The sequence below is a fragment of the Myotis brandtii genome, unplaced genomic scaffold, assembly GCF_000412655.1.
Source record: "Myotis brandtii unplaced genomic scaffold, ASM41265v1 scaffold132, whole genome shotgun sequence".
Lineage (NCBI taxonomy): Eukaryota > Metazoa > Chordata > Mammalia > Chiroptera > Vespertilionidae > Myotis > Myotis brandtii.
This window is the reverse complement of record NW_005354673.1, coordinates 5,606,663-5,628,451: the sequence shown is the minus strand read 5'-3', so window position 1 is coordinate 5,628,451 and position 21,789 is coordinate 5,606,663. Positions and strand designations below refer to the sequence as shown.

Sequence of the window (21,789 nt, the reverse complement as noted above, 5' to 3'; positions counted from 1 at the left end):
AGATTATCCTCCAGATCTTGCCAATTTATACCCACCAGAAGGGTATGAAAGCACCCAGATCTTTGTAGTGAATTGAAAGGTTACTGTATTTTTATTTGAAAGGTTTTGATAGATTGAGTGTTGGGTTAGGTGACCTTACCCTCAGTCATTGCTTGCTTGAATGAACATGTCGAGTGACTGTTATTTTGGCTTCTCTTTCCTTGTAGGATCCCCCTCCCAAACCACCCCGCCGCCGGCAAGGAGGCTGGGCCGATGATTCCATGAAGGCTTCCAAGTGAGTGCCAGCAGCTCTCGGGAGTTGAGGGTGCGCAGGGCGGGTTTGGGCATTTTGCTCCTATGTTGTTCTTTCCTTTTTTTATAACAGCTTTATTGAGATGCATTCATGTACCTTACAATCCACCCATTTCAAATGTACAATTCAGTCATTCTTAGTGTAGTCACAGAGTTGTACTGTCATCACCACATTTTTATTACCCCCCCAAAGAAACCCATACACATTAGCAGTCACTTCCCATGTCCCCCCAACCTCCCTAGCCCTAGACAACCACTAATCTGCTTTCTGTCTCTATGATTTGCCTGTTCTGGACATGTCATATAAATGGAATCATATATTATGTGGTCTTTTGTGACTGGCTTCTTTCACTTGGCATAATGTTTTCAAAGTTGACCCATATTGTAGCATTCAGTGTTGTTCTTAGTGTAATTTTCTAAACAGAATGGAGTTGCCTGTTAGTAACTGCTAGATTACAAATCATTTTGGTCTTTAATACTTTGCACTAAGTTTTAGATGAAAGGGAAACCAAAAAAGTGTTTATTACACCAGTGGGCTGGCCAACTATCCATTTTAGCAACTTAAGATATACTCAGGAAGAGATTTTTTTTTCTCTCAAAGAATATACATTACTCTTGGTCAGAATTTTCTTTAGCAGTTATTGCCTTCAAAATAGCACTATCAAAAATTTTTTTCCCAATTCTTTACACCTTCCTCTTCCCACTTCTAATCTCAATCTCTCTCTCTCTCTCTCTCACTTTTGCCCCCTGAATCATTTTGAAAACAAGTAGCAGTGCAGTCATCATGACATTTTGCCCCTAGAGACTTCAGCATGCATCGCTAAAGATGAAGGACATCCTCCAAATATCAGTGTCATTATCACACTAAGAAATTTCATAATGATTTAATATCTAGTTTAAACTTTCCCAGTTGTCCCAAAAAGGTCTTGTAGCTCCAGAATCCAATCAGGGGTCACACATTGTGTTTGGTAATTCTCTCTTTTAGTCTCTTGATCTAAAATAACTCCAGCCTCCCCAACCCCCCTTCCCCCGCCACCTTCACCCAAAACATTTTTTTTTTTAAAGAATTCAGGCCAGCTTTCTTATAGAATGTTTCACATTCACATTTCTGTGGTTGATTCCTCATGATAAGATCCAAGTTAATGCTTTTTCTCTCTCTAAATGTATTTTTATTGATTTCGGAGAGGAAGGGAGAGGGAGAGAGAGAAACATCAATGATGAGAGAGAATCATTGATTGGCTGCCTCCTGCACGCCCCCTACTGGGGATTGAGCCTGCAACCCCGGCATGTGCCCTTGGCTGGAATTGGACCCGGGACCCTTCAGTCCGCAGACTGATGCTCTATCCACTGAGCAAAACTGGCAAGGGCAAGTTAATGCTTTTGGGCAAGAAAAAGTATTTGGTACTTTTTATTGTATCAAATGGTATAGAAATATATACTCAGAGATGTCTTATTCCAATACTTCAAATAGTGCCAGTCCATAATAAGCACTCAATGACTATTTATTGAGCAAATGAATGATCAGATCAGTATTTCTGATTGATCATTTGGCTTTCACTGGGAAGTAGAGTTCCAGAAGGCTGGCAGACCTCTTGGGAAGGTAACACTGTATGCAGGAAGGTAACACTCTGTATGGTGGTGGTGTGAGCATGGACAGGTAAGGAGATTTGGAGACATTTTAGAGGTAGAGTTAATAGAAGAGTCATTGGTTGAGTGCAGGGCAGAGGGAGGAGTTGAAGGTCACTGCGAGGTGCCTGTCTTTGAGGACTGGTTTCAGGGATGGGGAGCCTTTTTTCTGCCAAGGGCCATTTGGATTTTTATAACATCATTCGCAGTCCATACAAAATTATGAACTTAAGAATTAGCCTGCTATATATGGTTAAACATTTAATTAACTCACCCTAATGTCTTGGCAGGGCTAGACCAAATGATTCTTAGGCATTGTACAGCCCAAGGGCCAGATGTTCCCCACCCCTGGGTTAGGTAGTGGTGTTGACTGATAGAGAATGCAGGAGGAGAGACCTGATTTGGGGCTGGTGGTGGTCCTGTATGTAGTTTCCATAGTTTGGGAGTCTAGAAGAAAGTGCAAAAAGGAGGTGCAATTTGAGTCATCTGTTACACAAATGGGAAAAGACAAGGATGGAACCTTGGATTTGGCTGTTTGGAGGCTATTAGGGGCATTTGAGGAAGTGGTTACAGTGATTTGCTTTGGGGCAGAAGGCAGATTACAGTGAGGGAAGGGAAGTGGGACGTGAGGAAGTGGGGTTAGTAATATAGGCTACTGCTCTGAGAAGCAAAGGAAAGAGTATTTGAAAGGGGAAATCTGTGTTGTGAATCGGTGTGTAATATCTGGGGAAAGAGTGAGTCAGAGGAAATAGGGCGGATTTGAAGGAGTAGGATCCTAAAGGAGGAATAAGGTTAAGACCTTCAAGAGAGACTAATTAACCTTGGACAGGAGGAGGTGGGAGAATGTTTCATATAGGACAGGAGAAAGCTTGGAAAGGCTGGATTACCAAGAAAGCTGGAGAGGAGTAGGGAATTTCATTTTGAATTGGCCTTTTTTTTTTCTTTTTCAAAGTAGGAAGGCAACTTGACTGTTGAACTTGTTGGAGCAAAGGAGAGCTGGCATCTGGAGGCAAGTAGAACAGATTAGAGAGAGAAAAAGGAAAGGGAGCCGACTCGGTAAGAGAGGCGATGGTTGGGCTCCATTGAGAATCTGCTCTGTGAAGGCTGGGAAACATGAGCTCCTGCTATTTGCAGGGTGCTCCAGGGAGTCCAGAGAGTAAGTGTGCTGCCTGCCCTGCAAGAGCCTGGATTCCAGTTAGGGAGACCAGGCGTTTTCATTCACAAAAACCAGGAAGGCAGAAGGAGCACATGGTAAGTGAGAACTGAATGGAATGGCTGACACTGGTGATGTGGCCTCTAAGGAAAGTAATCACAGTGGTCAGGGAGCCCCGTGCAGAGGTGATGGACGTCAAGCTGGGTGAATCTGATGGCCAAAGAGGATCATGAGGAGGGCATTTGGTTCAAGGATTGGTATAGACATAAGTGTTGCAGGGCAGTAACCTCATTGTCAGTCTGATTAGAGCAGAGGATTCACACTGAAAAGTAGTGTACTTAGCTTAAATTCTTGATAATAATGGCACTGTGTGAGGCACCTGTGCTCGCACAGGTGATAGTTTGGGATGATAGTTTGGGCTCCTATTGCAGAATGCCATAGACTGGGCAGTTAAACAACAAACATCTATTTCTCACAGTTCTGAAGGCTGGTAGTCCGAGATGAGGGTGCTAGCATGGTCAGGTACTCGAAGAGGGCCCTCTCCCTGGCTTGTCCTCACATGGTGTGTGCACACACAGGGAGAGAGATCTTGTGTGTCTTCCTCATTGTATAAGAGTACTAGTTCCATCATGGGGTCTCCACCCTCATGACCTCATCTAACCTAAACACCATCACATTCGGGATTAGGGGGAGCACAAATATTCATTCCACACTTTATATGTGCATCACACAAACTCTTGTTGGGTGGGTTCCATTCTGTACGGTAGGCATCCTTTTGCGAGGGAGGTAGGAGGAAAGTGAAGCTACAGTAGGAACTAGAAGGGCTCTTTACAGATCTGACTGAGGCCCTTAGCCATAGGATGTGAGTTTCCCGGATACCTTTGTTTGTTTGATGGATTGATTGATTTTAATTTATTGGGGTGACATTGGTTAATAAAATTATATAGGTTTCAGGTGTACAATTCTATAATACATCATCTGTATATTGTGTGTTCACCACCCCAAGTCAAGTCTCCTTCCATTACCAATTACCCCCCTTTTTTCCTTCTCCTACCTCCCCTACCCCTCTTTCCTTCTGGTAATCCTTATAATGTTGTCTTGGCTGTGAGGTGTGTTTTTTTCTTAATTCCTTCGCCTTTTTCACCCAGCTCCCCCCAAATCCCTTCCTTCTGACAGCTGTCAGTCTATTCTCTGTATCTATGAGTCTGTTTCTATTTTGCTTGTTAGTTTATGTTGTTCATTAGATTCCACATATGAGTGAAATCGTGTGGTATTTGTCTTTCTCTGACTGGCTTATTTCACTTAGCATAGTACTCTCCAGGTCCATCATGCTCTCGCAAAAAGGTAGGATTAGGATTTTCTTCTTTTTTACTGCTGATACCTTTGGTTTATTTGCATAACACCACCCAAGATAGGGAACAGAGCATGGACTAGAGATGTTGGGTGCTAGAACTCAAGTGCTCACCCCTGAGCCACAGGAATAGTCTGTATTCAAGAACTGCCTGGGACCTGGGATCACAACCTGTCCCTTCTCCTGTCACCAAAGCCATTGCTGTGCCAAAGATTCCATCTTGGAGCCAGGCTTTCGTTGGCTCTGAAGTTGCCTAAAGTGGGGCACTGACTTGGCCATGGGGAAAGGAGCTAAAAGAGAGGCAACCAGACTTGGTAAAGAGAGGAAGGAAAGGTAGTCTGATTAAGTTTTGTCTCAAAGTGTCTGTTTTTGGGTTTGTCCCTGCATTGATCTGCAAGGGAATGAGGCAAGTAATGCCCCCTCAGGGACTTTCAGGACTTTGCTCTCAATGTCAGCCGTCATTTTCAATCACCCTCTCCCTCCCAGACATTAATTTTGGCCCAGGATCATGGGGACTTGTCCATCTATCACTCCTAATTGACACTAAATGATCTGTCAGTTTATTGATGAACGGCAGGAGTGGAATTGTCACAATATATTTTACTTTCTAACAACTCCTCCTGACAATTTTACCTTGTCCATCTCACTCTCCTCACATAAATCTCCATTGGCCGCTCGTTCCTTCTCATGGGCTGTTCTGGTGCCAGCTACTTCCACACCATCTGCACGCCTCAAGGACATCAAGATGGCGGTAGAACAGCCGTGTGCTGGTCCTGAGGTTGCCCCTTCCCTCCTCCTCCTCTCCCTCTTGCTTTTTTTTTTTTTAATGGCCTTGGTGTTCCAAGAATACTAAAGGGCTTCTGTCCTCTCCCTCTGTGTCACTGCCATACCAGAGTCTCTTTACCTTCTTGTTAGCAGCGAGAAGTTAATTCTTACTAAGTTTCAAAAGTGTGAAAGGCAAAAACTCACAGAGCTGCTGGGCTCTTAGATTTGTAAGCACAGATGCAAATGCATGTTTTGTCCCCTTAACTCAGCTCTGTTACAGGCTGTCCATCCCCATGGAAGTCAGTTTCTTAGGAAGGTGTCACAGAGGGTAGTTCAGCTGGAACCTCCCATCTGTAGGTGCAGGTGTGCCAAGATGTGGGTGGTCTGCCCTTGGACCTGCTGGCCCAGGCCTACATCTGCCAAGGCCCCAGGCTTGTCCCTGTAACAATGAGCAGTCTCATTGGTCCACCCCAGTTTTCCATTCAGGTGTCACTTTTTGGTGCTCCAAGTCTTGAAAAAGATGGGGAAGTTCTGGGTTACTTACATATAAGGGTATATAGTTATTTAATCTTAAGAAGGTGTACATATGGGTGTGAAAAACAAAATGATAACATTTATGAGGCCAAGGATGAGTTAGGGGAGCTTCAGTAATTAAAAAGGGACCAGGTATCCCTGAATCCCAGTGAAGCAGAAGAACTTAATCCTTCACCTTCAGATTTTCATCAGTAAACACAATTTTATTTAGAAGTATTGAGAATTTATTTTCCACATGCTGCCCTCAGCCACAAAGAGCTCAGAACTGGTATGGCATGACCAGGGGTTCTGGACATCCTGGGTGAACAGTTATTTAGTTCTCCGCGTGGTTGCTCATGCATCAGAGATGAGTGTCCAGTACTGGGTGAAATCAGTGAGGTGGTTGCATGTGAGACGGTTGAGAAGGGAAAAGTGTTAGGTAGATAATTGTGCACCATTTGAAATAGCTCTGCCCAGGGCTCAGGCCCATGTCCCTGTTTCTGTAGGGTTTGGAGATGCCCATGAGAACTCCCTGCTTGGACCTCTGTCTCAGCTTCATCATCATTGCTTCTGCCTGCATGTATGCTTTTCCTCCACATGGTGTCTGAGACACAGCATATTCAGGAAAGGCGCTTCGGAGCTGAGCAGCACCTATCTTCTCAATGTACACCTGCATTTGTTTCTCTGTGTACTAGTAGACTCCCCTAAGGTAATTCTTGCTTTGCTCTCAGGTCATGTTCATTGCCTGGACAGAAAAATGGTGGAGGAAGCCCTGGCCAATTTGGCTCAGTGGATAGAGCGTTGGCCTGCAGACCAAAGAGTCTTGAGTTTGATTCCGGTCAAGAGCATGTACTTTGGTTGCAGGCTCCTCCTCAGCCTGGGCCCTTATTGGGGCTCATGCAGGAGGCAACCAATCGATGTGTTTCTTTCACATGGATGTCTCTCTCTGTCCTTCCCTCTCTCTTCCACTCTCCCTAAAAATCAATGGAAAAATATCCTCGGGTAAGGATTAACAAAAACAAACAAATTTAAAAAAATGGTGGAGGAAGATCTAGATAAGTTTTTAAATTTAATGAACTTAGAGAATTCACATGGTTGTTTTTTTAAGAAAATTGGAATTTAATTGCATTGTTTATTGCTATAAATTATACTATACCTTCAGTAGGATCTGAAAATGAAGTAAATGACACCTAGACTGTTTATGTTGAAATAACTGGTGAAAAATACATATCCTCACTGAAGTAGGGGAAAGAGTGGGATATGTCAAGCTCATTCTGTCCTATGCCTTTCCTGTCTTCAGAAACTTGTGTTGTGTTGGTAGCTGTCAGATGGGGAGGAATGAAGAGAAGGGCTGGGTAATGGTGGGACTTAGCTGAGCTGTCCTTTCCTGTTCAGCCCCGAAGATGCACAGCCATGACATACAGACTGAAAGTCACCCTTTCTGAATTTCAGTCTAGAGTGTAACTGCCTCATTTTTAAGGGCTGCATAATGCTCCAAAGTTCCTATCTCAATAAAAGTAATCATGAGCAGACAGTAGTTGTGATCTTTTCCCAGGCTGAGAAAGCAGACTTCCAGTGTTTATTCATGTAATTGCCATAACATGACCCTCTGGAAAGTACCATAAAGGCTTTAGAGATGGTACATATAGATCCCATAGGCTAGAGGACAGAATGTATCCACCTTTTTCTCATTGAGGATTTGGTGGGGGGCATTTTCATGTACTTCCACTTGTCTTGACAGTGATTTTTGGTTCAGAGCAAGCAGAGATGTTCTATGTTATATCCATTGCAGTGTAGGGCCCTGGGTGGCTTGTCTAGTGTCACAAAACCAATTTACTTATGCAAATGACTAAATATGAAATAATTGGAATCTTGCAATTCTGTCAAGTGCCTCCCAATTGAAGATGATAGCAGTCTGTTCTGTAAGCCCCAGGTGGAGTAGCAGCATTTGGATACTTCACTTCCCACTCTGAAAAAGGGAGCAGTCTTCCTGACAAGTGGCTCTGTCCAGTTCCCTCCCTGGAGCGGAGGTGAGTGCCTGATGCCAGGGCGGAGGGAGGAGCACATGCAGTGACCTGGGACGCTTCTGTGCACCAGGAGAGGACAGCCAAGGCCCACACGTACAACCGCTGTGCTTCTAAGGCCTAAGTCAGTAGTACTGCTTCCCATTTGCCTTTAGGGAGGCCTGCGGGAGGCCTGCCAGAGACTGCAAAGCTCGGGCCCTGATCCTCACCTCCCCCAGAGCCTGCTCCCAGCTTCCTTTCAGGCCTTCAGCTTTTCTTAACAAGTTAACAAGTTCACTTGAAATTGAAAACCAGGAGTGATTCTAGAGCGGGCTCTTAGCATGCCTGGGAAGGCTTTGACTTTTGGCCCTTTATAGTTTCTAGTTTTGCAGAAGTGCAAATTCTCCTGTGACTAGAGCTGGTCATTTCCTGGAGCCACGGGTAGGATCGTAAAGTAGGAGAGTCTCTGAGGGTCAGGAAAGAAATGACAGGTGCACAGAAGTATTCCTTAAAGTAACAACAGCCAAAAAGCACAGCGTCCTATGGAATATTCCCTTGTCTAATTATCACACAGTGCAGAGGCCTTGAAACTGGAAGCTTAGAGCCAGTTTCATCCAATCTCCTGTCACATTCTGCTTGAATTCCTCCATTGTGGGGAACTCGGTGGAAGCATATTTTTAAAGTCTTTTTTAGTTGTACAAGCAAACCAAGAACACATTAATGATATAAAAATTCAATTAAGGCACAAAGCTAAATTTGCCTGAAACTACCATCTTCTCCAAGCCTAGTCAGCTCTTTAGAAGGAACTACTGGTAATAGTTTGTTGGTATCTCACCAACAATAGATGTACAGTTTAGATTTTTACACTATTTTTACACTATATATATATATATATATATATATATATATATGCACATACACACACATATAAATGGGATCAGATTTTGTTTTCTCAATTTTTTTAACTTTTCATGTAATAGTTCATCTTGGAGATCTTTTAGCACAGGTAGATTTACCTCATTTTCTAACTGCTGCATAATGATCCCATCGCATTGGATGTGCTGTTCCCCTGTTGGTGGGCATTTAGGTATTTCTAATTTTTATACCATTATCAACCCCCCCGATTTCTAAAAATGGCTCATCTTTAGGAAGTTTGCAGCTTCGTCCTCTGATCCAGATTCTGCCTTCTGGGGCCCTGCTGCAGAACTTGAATGTGGACAGCCCACACGTCTCGCCTAGCCCTCTTGTTGTATGGATTGGAACACACACACACACACACACACACACAGCATTTATGGGCTTTTGTGCGGGGCACTTTGCTAAGCATAGTTGTTTTACTTTCTTTCCAAAACAACCCCAAGAGGTGTAGGTTCTATTATCCCTGCTTTCAGATGATGTCATGGAGGTTCAGGAAGGTTAAGTAACTTGCTCAAAGTCACACAGCTAGTAAGGAGGCAGCAGGATTTGAATCTAGGTGAGTCTGACTGTGGGGTCATGCTCTTGTTCTCTGTGCCTCACCACCGTCCATCTTTGTGCCCTTGGCCCCTGGTTTAATGCTAGTGCCTCTGCACTGGGTAGAGCCCCGAGGGCTATATTACCACACCTCTAATTGTTTGTCCTGTGGGAAGAATAACAGGGAGTGAATGTATGACCCACCCCCTGCTTAACCTCCTCTGGCCTACCTGTCTGCAGACGGTACTCAGCCAGTTGCCTGACCCTGAGAAGAAGGTGAGTGCAAAGAATGCAGCCTGTACTTAGGGGCCCGAGCCAAGGCCATGCCAACCCAGTCCTGCCATTAAAAGGCCTAATTAGGCTAGTCATTAAGTTCAATTAGGCATTGGAAATGATCATTCCTTCTAACCCTGCAGTGCCCTCCAAGAACTGGATCCATTCCCAAGCAGCAGCTAGGCAGCGGTTCTGGTTACTGGTGCACTAGCAGCCCCGCCTCTGGTTTTAGACCTGTGTCTCCTTTGCGAGGCTGAGGACAGAGGAATCCAGGGGCCCTCAGCTCAGAGCGAGGTGATCCCCGAGGACATTAAATACGGTCAGGCGTCAGGCGTCTGCCTTGGAGGTCATTTCCTGAGCTCACTCTGGTCACTGCCTTTTTTGGGACCATCCTTCCCCGTGTATGTATTAGGAGTCGGGACACCTGCCTGTGTTCTCTTTTGCCACTCACTGGCCATGTGATCTGGGGCAAGTCCTCTGGGCTTTTTGGGCTAAGGTTCCCTGGTTGCGGGGGGGTGGGGGGTGGGGGGGCGTGGTTGGAGTAGATAATCTCAAAGTAGTAGTGTGCAAAGTGGCAGGTGGTCCGGGAGGAGCCCAAGCTTGGGCCAGGCACCGCACCGCTTGCTCCCTCTCATCCCAACCCGTTGCTGCCACTGCTGCCGCCACCACTGGGTAAGCTCGCTGCTGCCCCACTGCGGTCTCCATGATCCTGTCCTAGGGTGATACTGGTGCACCCATGACTAAGAAGCTGCTGTGGGCTCGCACCCAGTCAGTCTCGATCCTGGTCCTGATCCTGGTCCCAGTCTAGATGGGGAAGGGGTGCGCAGGGGGAGTGTCCACGCGAGAGGCTCGCGCCACCGCAGCTGCACTCGCCAGCCGTGAGCCCGGCATCTGGCGCCCATCGGTCAGCTGAGTGGCGCTCCCACTTTGGGAGCACACTGACCACCAGGGGGCAGCTCCTGCATTGAGCATCTGCCCCCTAGTGGTCAGTGCACATCATAGCAACCGGTTGAATGATTGCTTAGGCTTTTATATATATAGATGAGATTGGTTTTCTTCAGAGCATATGCATTCCTTTTGGACGAGAATGACCTCTCATTTACCACTAGATGTGCTGTATTATTTGAGGTTGCATTTATCCGCAAGCAACAGAGAACCTCATCAACAGAGGCTTAAGCGGAAGGAGGTTTATCTCAGGAAATGAGACCCAGGGTCCTGCAGTCTAGGGCTGGTGTGGCAGCTCCATGGTGCATTTTGTGGAAAGGGTTGCTTGGGGGTTTTCAGGATAGAGAGTGATATTTATGAGGAACAGATGGGGTGGGGGCCAGGATCTGGAGAGGCAGGGTCTGTGTCATTCACAGCGGGGGGTGGCGGGGGGAGGACCTGAGAAATCACGGAGTGTGGCCCCTTTAGTTTAGAGATAGAGAAAATAAGGGCTGCAGGTGGGGGGTTAAGTGACTCAGTTATAGAATCTTTAAAAAAGCCCTTAAATGTCACCTTGCCCACTGCCCAAGGTCAGGCAGCTAATTAGTGTAATAGAATGTGCCTCTCATGCAGCCATGCCCATCCTCAAACCTTGAAAGCTGCACACATTTATCTCAAGTTCATGAAAAGGCCACAGACTGTACTATTTGTGCAGTAGCGAGTCTGTTAGAATAAAATTATCTTTACTGCTATCCTCTGGGACTTTCTCAGAAATGAGATGTTGATCATATGAAGCAATCTTATTGAACAAAAAAACTTTCAAGGAAAAAAGTTGCATCCCCTGAGCCAGCTCCCTGCTAAGGGGGACTCGCTGCTTTGCAGCGTGAGCAGCTAAAAGCCAGGAGGGAATGGCTAGAGATGGCAGCCATCGGTTAAAATTCTCCTGACATAAATGATCTCCTTGTTCTCCCTTTGATGGATTCAGCTTCTCAAAAATAAAATGCATCTGTGAACATCACACCTACTCTTCCCTTTTCTTTTTAGTTCTTTATTGAGGAGTAACTAGAAGCAGTTTCAATTTAGAAGCAGCAGCCTAGGCATACGCTGGTATAAGTGCGCATGAAATTGAGCGCCCTCACACAGTCTAGGTTTTTTCCTGGTCTAGGGAGTCTGCCAGTGACTTTCCTTTGTGACCTATGCTACCCTCACCACAGCTGGTTGCCGGTGGCTGTGCCAGTGTGTCGTAGGTTCACCTGCACTAGGGATTCACCAGGGTGGGTCCTGGGCCTTCCAGGAGGTGCCACACACAGCCCTGCAGTGCTGGTGGCCTCTCACCCGGCAGCTGGGAAGGGGTCACCTCTCCTGGCAGGAGGCACCTCCTCCTCTTTGAGCACCTTCTCAATGTATTCATGGGCTTCTGAGGGGACCATCATTTTGGGGGATGGAAAAGAGGGGCAGAGAAAACAATGGGTAAGTGACTGGAAGGAAATCACAGGTTTCTCCATTCAGAGCAGAAAATTCTTTTTAAGAGAAGTAGAAGACCCAGTCTGTCCAGCAATTAAAAGTGGACTGACATAAAGGTTTCCAGAAACACTGATAAAAGTTTGCTCCCTGACTTGTGGACCCGTGACTTTCAGTCAGCACATCCTGTGCTGTTTCACTCTCTGTCCTTACAGCTGCATTTCCCAGAGACTGGCATTGAGTCCTAAGGCTGTTCTCTTTTCTATTGGCTTCTAGTCCCTCTCATCATGTCAATGAAAAAGTCTCAGTTTGCAGCTAGGATTGCTTTCACACTCCCTAACCTTGCTAATCTACCTTTTTTAACAATGAAAGAAGAAGCCATAGGTTCAGACTTTTGGCAAATAGTAATATCTAGCTATAGTTAAATTAATTTTGTGTTTTTTAAAAACTGTATAGGTTTTTAAAAAACATTTTCATTGATTTCAGAAAGGCAGGGAGAGGGAGAAAGAGATAGAAACATCAGTGATGACAGAGACTCATTGATTGGCTGGCTTCCTGCTGCACGCCCCACACTGGGGATCCAGCCCACAACCTGAGCATATGCCCTCACCGGTAATCAAACCTGGAACTCCTGGTTCATAGGTCAGCGGTCAACCACTGTGCTACACCGGCCGGGCAAACTGTATTGTTTTTTACAGTTACCTTCTATATGGCTGAGGATGTTAAGTTTTCTTTAAATAAATGTATTAAAGTAAAATTAAGGAATCAACTTAAAGAAAATAGAAAGTAGATGCAGAAAGTACACCGCTGTAGCAAAATTAGTGAAGGTAGCATTTGAAAGTGATAGGTGTTAAGGAAACACTGTCCTACTGGCTTCTCCTAGCTGCTTTTCCTCTGTATTTCAGCTGTTTTCAGAGCACAACTGACTCTTTCGTGCTTCCTGCCTTGACTCGGGTTGTTTCCTCCAGCTGGACAAGCCCTCCTGCAGCCTTCTGCCTATTGCAAGCCTTCTCATCTTTCATTTGGCAAGTCTTCTAAGAAGCCTCCCCAGGCTCCCGCAGTTGGCATGGTTGCTTCTTTTTAGTGCTTCCATGACATTTTGCTTGCACCTGCCTCGCTTGCCCTGTTAAGTTTGGGGCATAATGGGACCAGCAGTAGAGGAGAAAGTGTGGACCTTGGTTTCTATTCCAGCTCTGTGTCCAGCTAGCTTTGGGGCTTTAGTCAGGTCGCTTTAACCAGGTTGCTCCTGGTCTCCATTTCCTCATCTAGAAGATGCACGGGGTGGGTGTGGTAGGACCTGTCAGTCACTGCAGTGTGTGAGGCTTTAGCCAGATTGTAAAACTGAGCGAAAGATCCCCCAGTCCCCACACCTCCTATCTGTGCCTCGTAGACAGTTAAAGGTTTCTGAATAAGATAATGTTCATTTGAGATATCTAAGATCTAGAGTTCTAAACTCTTCCACTTTTTAAGTTTCTTGATAGCAGGCATGTACATACATTTTATGTTCCTATAACTGTTTCTGTGTATTCATGTCTTTTTCCTCCTGATAAATGGACCTGTCAGTCACTGCAGTGTGTGAGGCTTTAGCCAGATCGTAAAACTGAGCGAAAGATCCCCCAGTCACCACACCTCCCATCTGTGCCTCGTAGACAATGAAAGGTTTCTGAATAAGATAATGTTCATTTGAGATATCTAAGATCTAGAGTTCTAAACTCTTCCACTTTTTAAGTTTCTTGGTAGCAGGCATGTACATACATTTTATGTCCCTATAACTGTTTTTAGCTACTAAAACTGTCTATGTATTTCATGTTTTTTTCCTCCTGATAAATCTCCTGTAAGGTTGATTCAGAACAAAGTTGTTATTTTGAATCTGACCAGCAGGGGGCAAACTTCACCCAGGAATTGTCTTATAATTCACTACACCTTCAACCTGATAGGGCTTGGCAGTCTACAGACAGGACATGGACATTGGTTTTCATCTTTCCACAAAATACCTTGTTGACCTGACACCTTGCTGGCAGTAGCCAAATATGATCTAATGTGACCTGAAACCCTAAAGTGCCAAAATTTGGGTGCTGGGGAATTGTTTCTTGTCTTTAAAGGAAGGGAGAAAATACAATAGAAAACACATGCTGGACACTGAACATATGAATGGCAAGAACTGGGAACCAGGGGGAGAAAGAGGGGGGACTTCAGCTTTCAGGAGAGTCTCATTTAGGAGAAATCTGTTGGCCAAGGAACACTTCAGCCCGTGAGAAATATCTGGTTAATCAGTAGTATTACATGTATGGGGACACCCTAGAACAGAAGGACTGCAATTAACCAGTCCACTGCCTCATACCGAATGGACACAATAGCCCAAGATTACGATGGCAAAGTTTCCCTTTGCTCAGATTTGGGGTTTCACTGTGAGGGTTCGTTTGATGAGCCACACAATTTATGAAGTAGAGCCTTGGTTTGGGATGTGCTAATGGTGTGTTACACGATCTGGGACAGATCACCTCCTCTCGCTCATGCCTTGGCTAAATTTTCCTCAATGAGGTTTGGAGGCCCTTGTGAGATCGTTATTGGACATTTTAAAATTATGAGGGTAGAAAACCTTGCAAGGACGTGGCATTTTGGTTTCTTTTCTTCTGGAGGAGTGATGCTCTTGGCTCCAGTCCAGCTGGTATCTTAGTCCTGTTCGCCCCCTTGCGTGTGTTTCTTTACGAGTTTGGCCTCTGGCTACAGAGTTTCTTCTTTTTGGCATGGGAGCCCTGTGAGCTCCTTCCTGTGGCTGTAGCTTCTCTCTCGGGGCAGCACGTTGTAATAGCAACCATTTGTACGGACCCTTCACAGCCTCCTGGGGTCGGAGGCCGAGCCCATGCGGGTTGGGCCAGGGCAGGGTCTTCCACTGGGCCGGCCAGCGCTCTAGATGCCCGGCACTTTGGTCTATTGAAAGCCTGTTCTGTCGTGCAGCAGGGAGGCGAGTCTAGGGTCCAATATGTGATGTGGATATTAAGAGACTTCAAGGACACTTCCCCCCATTTATCCCAGTTATGTCCCCTGCTAAAATAGGTTAACGGCGTCCAATTAACCACTGAACATTGTCATGCTGCATAAAGATAGCATCCTGGCTGTTCTCTGAGCCGTGGTACTTCATCTCCATTTAGATCTCTGAAGTATTCCATTAAACTCGAGAGAAACGTTTTAACGGAGATGATGTCTACATTAGGGCTGCCTTTCACCCTTCAGCATGTACCCTGTGTAAGCAGCGCTGAGGCCTCTGTCTGATATGGCAGGGCGGATGGGGAAACAGGCGGGGGTTTTACATTACAGCACATCTCTACCTGAGCCCCAGAATGAAATGGAGGGTCCAGGGTTTGGAATGGTCCTGTGTGACTGCAGTCCCGGATGTGCCAGTGTGATCAGTCTTGTCATCAGTTGACCAAATCATGCCCATGGCATGCCGGTGTGGCATCTGAATGCCAAAAGAAAGCATTGCATTTGAGCAGAAGAACTTAGAAAAGGAGAGGGCCTGGAGGGAAAGGTGACTTAGCTACATGGGATCTCTTTCTCTGCCACTACACAAGCTGTTATGCTGCAAATAAAACATATATAATAAATCACGTGGAACAATTAAACCAGTATTAACCACCAAATTGTCAAGGCTGACCAAGCGACAGTTCTACTATAAGTTGAGAGTACATACTCATCATGGAAAATATCAGTTGTTTCCGAAGCAGAGTCTATGAAATGAGGCTTCCCCTGGTGTAGAACTGCCCGCATGTTCCTCTCCCGTGCAGGGTTAAGCACTGGGCTTTGTGTCAGACAGCCCAGAGCTTGTCTTCTAATCCTACCACTTTCTAGCTGGGTGACCTTACTCAAGTTACTGTACTTCTCTGAGCCCCAGTCTGCTTGTCTGTAAAATGGAGTAAATTTAATAAGATAATGTGATAATGAAATAACGTATAATACCATGTATAATATATGTAATATATAAATAAGAAAATATAACGACAGTGCCGGGCACCCAATAAGTTTAATAAACGTTACTATTGTTATGTCATCAGCCTTCCTGTAATAGGCCTGTGGGGGCCGGGGCCTGGAGATGGTCTTTCCCTGCGTATTGAGGTGCCCTGTGAAGCCAGGAGGAGAGACCTCATGTGGGTCATAGAGAAGTGGGGGTGAAAACCAGAAGGGGATGGGGTGAGTGCTGAGCTGAAGGACTGGGCTTTAAATGGAGGTGGAGATGACGAGACCACACCCTTAACCTTGAAGTCTTCCACCCGAAAACCTGACGTGTGGGGAGCTGGCAGCTTCCGGGAGGCTGAGTGCTTTTAGTGACTGGGAAAGGGCCAAAGGGACAGCCCCGCTTCCCCTCCTGCAAGTCACCGGCCAGGGCCAGGGCCAGGCCGCTGCGTCATCCCTGGAAAGCAGGAAGCCAGAGTGCCCTGTCTCCACCAGGTGGGAGGTGAGGGAGAACATTTACTCTCATTGTCCAGAGTGAAGGCTTCATTCTGCAAAATGGCCAAAGCAATCAGCAAGTGATGGAGTAGCTCTTAAAAAGAAACCTGGCATTTAATTAACTTTTCAAAGTGCTGGTTCAGCAACCTCTGTGTTTTACATTTTGAATATTGAACAAGCATCTCTAATCAGATCTGAATTGCTCCGGACCTACCAGGGTGGGGAGCACCTGCCCAGCTTTTATGAACACGATGGGGTCTTGTCTGAATTTCGAGATAATCAACTCAGGATCAGTCGGGATGGGGCTTCAGTCTGTGAAGCCGTCTCCTTGCTCCCCTCCGCCTGGAGGTCAAGGCACAGTTCACCAACACTTTTTAGAAGAGAGCAGGCAACTTGGAAGGATAAGGCAGGAGGTTTCCATCTTGCTGCTTAGCAACTGGAGAGTTCAGCCAGCCATCTGAAGTAAGGCTTAGGGCAGTGATGCTCACACACGTGGTCGGGTCCCATTTCTAGAGATTCCTCCTCCAGAGGCCTGGGGTGAGGCCCAGCACATGGACACTGAAGAAACTTCCCGAGTTCGATTCTCTTGTGCCTCCCTGGTTAAGAGCTCCTGGTTTAAAGGATTCTCTCCAGCTTTTATTTCTCTAAGTGTGGGAAGTCAGGAATGGAGTGTCTGCACAGTAGATCCAAACAGCTGTCGGGGTGCCCTGTGGGGCATCTGAAAATCAGCCGTGCCTGCTGTTGAGAAGGCTCAGGCAGTGTGTTTGGAAGCTAGGGTGGACGTCGGGAGACAGGGATTCTGGTCTCAGCCTCCTCACTCACTGGCACTGTGGTTTGGGTGACGTGCACAACACAGTGCCCAGCGTCAGTAACGGTGCTGCTGAAACCTGCTCTACCTCGTTTCCAGCGCTCAGCTGAGCGAGTCTTTGTAGAGTATTGCGAAGTGCTCTCTCTGTGTGAGACAGTCTCACAGTATCATTGTAATTGTCATGCTCCCAAACCCTCTCGTAGCCACTTCTGGGGAAAGAGGCATGTCCCCTCCATAGGGCTGGACCGGGTCACAGTTTCCTCAGAAGTATGTCTGTAAGAGAGGACCCAGGACCTACAATTCTCTCCCTCAGCCTCCACAGTGTGTGGGAGGCAGGACTTCAGCCCCAAATCCTCTGGTGGGCGGTGGTAGACCAACTCTGTTTTCATTTTGTTTAACCTGTCACCACCATTTAAAAATACACTCTCCATCATGACTGGGTATGTGAGCATATAAAATTGAAAAAAATTTTTATGTAATACCTATCCTTATTGTGAGCAGTTCACTTTCTTTTATCCTCTCTGCTACTAAAAAGAGACCAGTGGTCCATAGGGCTGGACCGGGTCACAGTTTCCTCAGAAGTATGTCTGTAAGGAAGGGAGGACCCAGGACCTACAATTCTCTCCCTCAGCCTCCACAGTCTGTGGGAGGCAGGACTTCAGCCCCAAATCCTCTGGTGGGCAGTGGTGGACCAACTCTGTTTTCATTTTGTTTAACCTGTCACCACCATTTAAAAATACACTCTCCATCATGACGGGGTATGTGAGTATATAAAATTGAAAAAAATTTTTTATGTAATGCCTATCCTCTGCTATTAAAAAGAGACCAGTGATGATTTACTAACTTGATTTCATGAGTCACTAACAGGCCATGACCTGTAGTTTGAAAATCATTGTGCTAGATTCTGTGTCCTAGCACTGGACTCCGTGCCTTTGGGGACCAGGTAGGTAAAGCAAATCTGTGAAGTGTGGATTTATTTCAGAAAAGCACCTAAGTTATATTACTGAGGTACATATACCGGTTATTTGTATATTCATATTTCTGTGAAGATATTTACTCTCTGCCAAGTCTCCTAAAATATGCTTCCCTCTTAGTCTTCCTTTGCTTTCCCGTGTTTGATAGCTGCATAGCTGCATACTTCACTGGCCTCTTCATTCTGTAAGAGCCCTAGCAGTGCAGATTGGATGATGAAGAACCAGTACTGGACCCCGGGTTAGGGAGTGCTGGGAGCTCAGGGGCAGCCACACTCGGATGTAGGTTCCTGTGGAAAACACTGGAATGTAGGTCCAGTGTTGCCAGGCTTTGTATTTGAAGAATTTAGAAATTCGGATTTTTGTACAAAATCTCCCAATTTGGACAAGAAATTCATGTTAAAACATAACAAAACAAAACAAAATAAAAATAAAGAGCAGTGTGGTCCAGACCAAACTTATCTGCAAGCTAGATAAGGCCTGGAAGTAGCCAACTTCATCAAAGACAGAGTGTTCTGTACCATTTCCATCATAGCAGAGCAGAAGGTTCACACTGAACCTGTAGTTCGGGGGGAGGGAGGAGGGTGCAGGGGACACGAGAAAACACCACCTGAGGGCATCCCAGCTGACCTTCCTTGAGGGCTCCATTTTGATCTTGCTCCATCCCACGGGGTGAAATGAGATGCCGAAGGATTCTTGGCTCTCCCTAGAGTGAGAGAGAGCAAGATGTGGACTCAGCAGCAATTAAGCCACATATGAAATTCATCCCCTTTTTGGGTGTTGAGTGGATAAATGGCAGTTAATCAGCCTTCCCCCAAAGATTAGCTTTATCATTATTGTCTCCTTCAGACAAAATCACTGCTACTTTTGCCACCTCCCATTGCTTAGGAAGGACCGATGCAGTCATAATTCCTAAGGGTAATCAGAGATGGACATGTCTCTTATGTACAAACAAAGGCATTGCTGGCCTAGGCTACCTGGCCTTTTTAATCCCCTTATTCTCCGATCCTGTTTTCATTCAAGCCCTTCTACTGTTGGTGGCATATCAAGCCATTTGGACAGTGGGTTTATAGAGTTCAGCTTCACCGTGACAATTAGAGGTAGTGAGTTGGGAGCAGAGCCTTCTCTCCTCCACTTAGAGGCAGCTTTGGCGGCTGCCTCGGGCTCTACGTTAGGATTCTTTTTACTTAGAACAGCATTGGAAGCCTCCATCACCAGCAGCTCCATGGTGGCGCTGCCCTAGACATCCCTTTGCAGTCTACCTTGGGCCTCTTGCTGCCCTTTCTGTCCCACTCGTCCTCCTACCCCTGGTTCCTCAAAAAGCATAGAGTTTTAAGAGTAAAAAAACATAGTCTGGGAGATCCCTTCAGAGTTATTTCATCCTGTTCATCCAACCTGACCTACTTATCCTCTTCTCCTTCCCTGACTTCAGCCAAAATTCATTCCCTTCCTTCTGTCCTCCCTTCACAGTGCAGTTGGTATGGTCTAAATTTCATGGAAACTGATCTATTTAAACTTGGGCTTAATTTATGATTATATTGTTGTGGGAAATTATTTGCATTTTTCAGGAATTGCTGTTTGGTTCCAACATAGCTCTTACTGGTGAGGCTTTGTGGGCCAGCGCTGTCGAGGGCCATCTCATGCATCTTGCCTCCTGGCCATCATGTCATTGCCACTGCCCTTTGCCCCTGTCATCATGGCGATGATTTCTAACTTAAAAGAAGTCATAGCCCTGGTCGGTTTGGCTCAGTGGATAGAGCGTCGGCCTGTAGACTCAAGGGTCTCGGGTTCGATTCCAGTCAAGGGCATGTACCTTGGTTGCGGGCACATCCCCAGTGGGGGGTGTGCAGGAAGCAGCTGATCGATGTTTCTCTCTCATTGATGTTTCTAACTCTATATCCCTCTCCCTTCCTCTCTGTAAAGAATCAATAAAATATATATATTTTTAAAAGTCACAAAAAATAAAAACTCCATTATTGTGATGTCCAGGCATACAGAAAAGTAATCACCACGTATACCCATCACCCGACTTTAACAATAGTCAACATTTGCCAGTCTCATTCCGAAGACTTAATATTGGTGTTTCTCAGAGTGTCAGTAGTATCCTACTTGGGTTAGAATTACTGGAAATTTGTTTAAGATGCATATTCCTGGGCTGCCTACCTGCCAGACCAGCTGATCCAGACATCTCTGCTGCCAGGTCCAGCACGTCCAGCCGTCGGCATGTCTGTCAAGCTTCCGGGTGGTTCTCATGCACAGTCAAGTTTGAGAACCAGGGCCTTAGACAAGTGTGACAGGCTTCCTGCTCCCACAGAATATCTGAGGGCACTACTTGCCAGCATCACTCACAGGGCTTCTGGTCCTTCACATGGCGGATACAGAAAGACGGGCCCTGAGCCTGCAGCCTCCCTGCATGGCTAGCTCATCCCTTTCCGTTCGTGGGAAGCTGCCCATGTTAACACAACAGCTCCAACTGGGACCCAAGGCCTCAGTCCTAAAAAGTGCTCAATAAATTGGTCAGTACTTGTTGAAAGAAAGGAGAACGTCATATCATCTATACTCATTTGACTTTTGAGCTCACTCAGCCTGCATTTAAACTCAGTCATTTAATTTGGAGACGTGCTGAAGTAAGGTTATAAGAAGGCATTGCAGGGTCTATAGTGCCCTCATGCTGAGTATGAGCCTTGGTCTGTGAAGAGGAATCCAGACAAATAAAGCAGCTGGGATATTTGCACCCACTTTTTAAACCCCCTGTCCAACATACCCTGCCAATGCATGAGACTAGCGGGTTCTCATAACCCTTCTCTTTCTTTTTTCCAGGTCGGGAAGGAAGGCTTTTGAAGAAGTGGAAGAGTATGTTTGCAGTCTTCTTATGGCATCCTATGGGGATCTTTGTCGACAGTGCAGTCTTTGTTGAGCAGCATTAAAAAAATAGGCTAGGCAGTGTGAATCTGGCTGTGGTCTGGGCTGGAGTCATGCTTCCTGAATTAAGGGTTTAATTCTTCCACTGAAGGCCTGGGCTTTGGCATTGTTAGCCAGTCACACCTCCCACCCTGCGGTTTTTAGAATTACATGTCTAGGTATCAGAGTACTGACCCATGGGCAGAGGCAGTGCCAGTTTATAAGCCTTGCCTTCTCCTAAGACTTACATTTTTTAAAAGTTTTCAGGTGAAGATGGAGTGTAAAGTCAGGGCCATCAAATTTCCCACCTCAGAGGCAGGAGAGCATTCATATCATAGTCTGTGTGACGCTACCCCATGCAATGATGCAGTACCAGCTTGGGCAGCCATACATGGCAGACCCAGGTGCCCAGTTAGGTTTGAGCAAGTTGGAGGAGAGTGGAATCAGAGATCTTTTCATCTAGGAGAAAGAATGGATACAACACAAATTGGGGTTGTTTCTTTCTGTGCCTGAAACTCACTTTCTACTTTCCTTCCTTTTTGGGCGCAGTCATCGCCTCAGACCGAAGAGCCTGGATGGATCAGATGACGGAGGAGGTAAGACGTTCTTGGAGGAAGTCTGAAGGGCTTCAGAGATGTCCCAGAGCCCCCGAGGCATGTCCTACACTGCAGCTCAGGCACCCGTTGCTCTAAGTGCTACTGCCTCTGCCAGGAGTACCTCTCCCCCTTCTTTTTTTTTTTAATATATATTTTTTATTGATTCCAGAGAGGAAGGGAGAGGGAGAGAGAGATAGAAACATCAATGATGAGAGAGAATCATTGATCGGCTGCCTCCTGCATGCTCCCCACTGG

At 46.0% G+C, this 21,789-nt stretch overlaps 1 protein-coding gene across 1 annotated transcript in view; it reads left to right on the top strand.

Moving 5' to 3' along the window:
* Positions 1-206: 206 nt before the first annotated feature.
* The window catches only part of IFT43 (intraflagellar transport 43), a gene marked incomplete at its 5' end in the record, with an annotated part of 44,024 nt that continues 22,441 nt past the window's right edge, over positions 207-21,789 (top strand). Inside the window, 3 exons of the mRNA XM_005860189.2 lie at positions 207-274; positions 20,858-20,890; positions 21,488-21,534. Of these exons, the coding sequence (XP_005860251.2) occupies positions 207-274; positions 20,858-20,890; positions 21,488-21,534 (148 nt within the window). The remainder of the gene's footprint in view (positions 275-20,857; positions 20,891-21,487; positions 21,535-21,789) is intronic.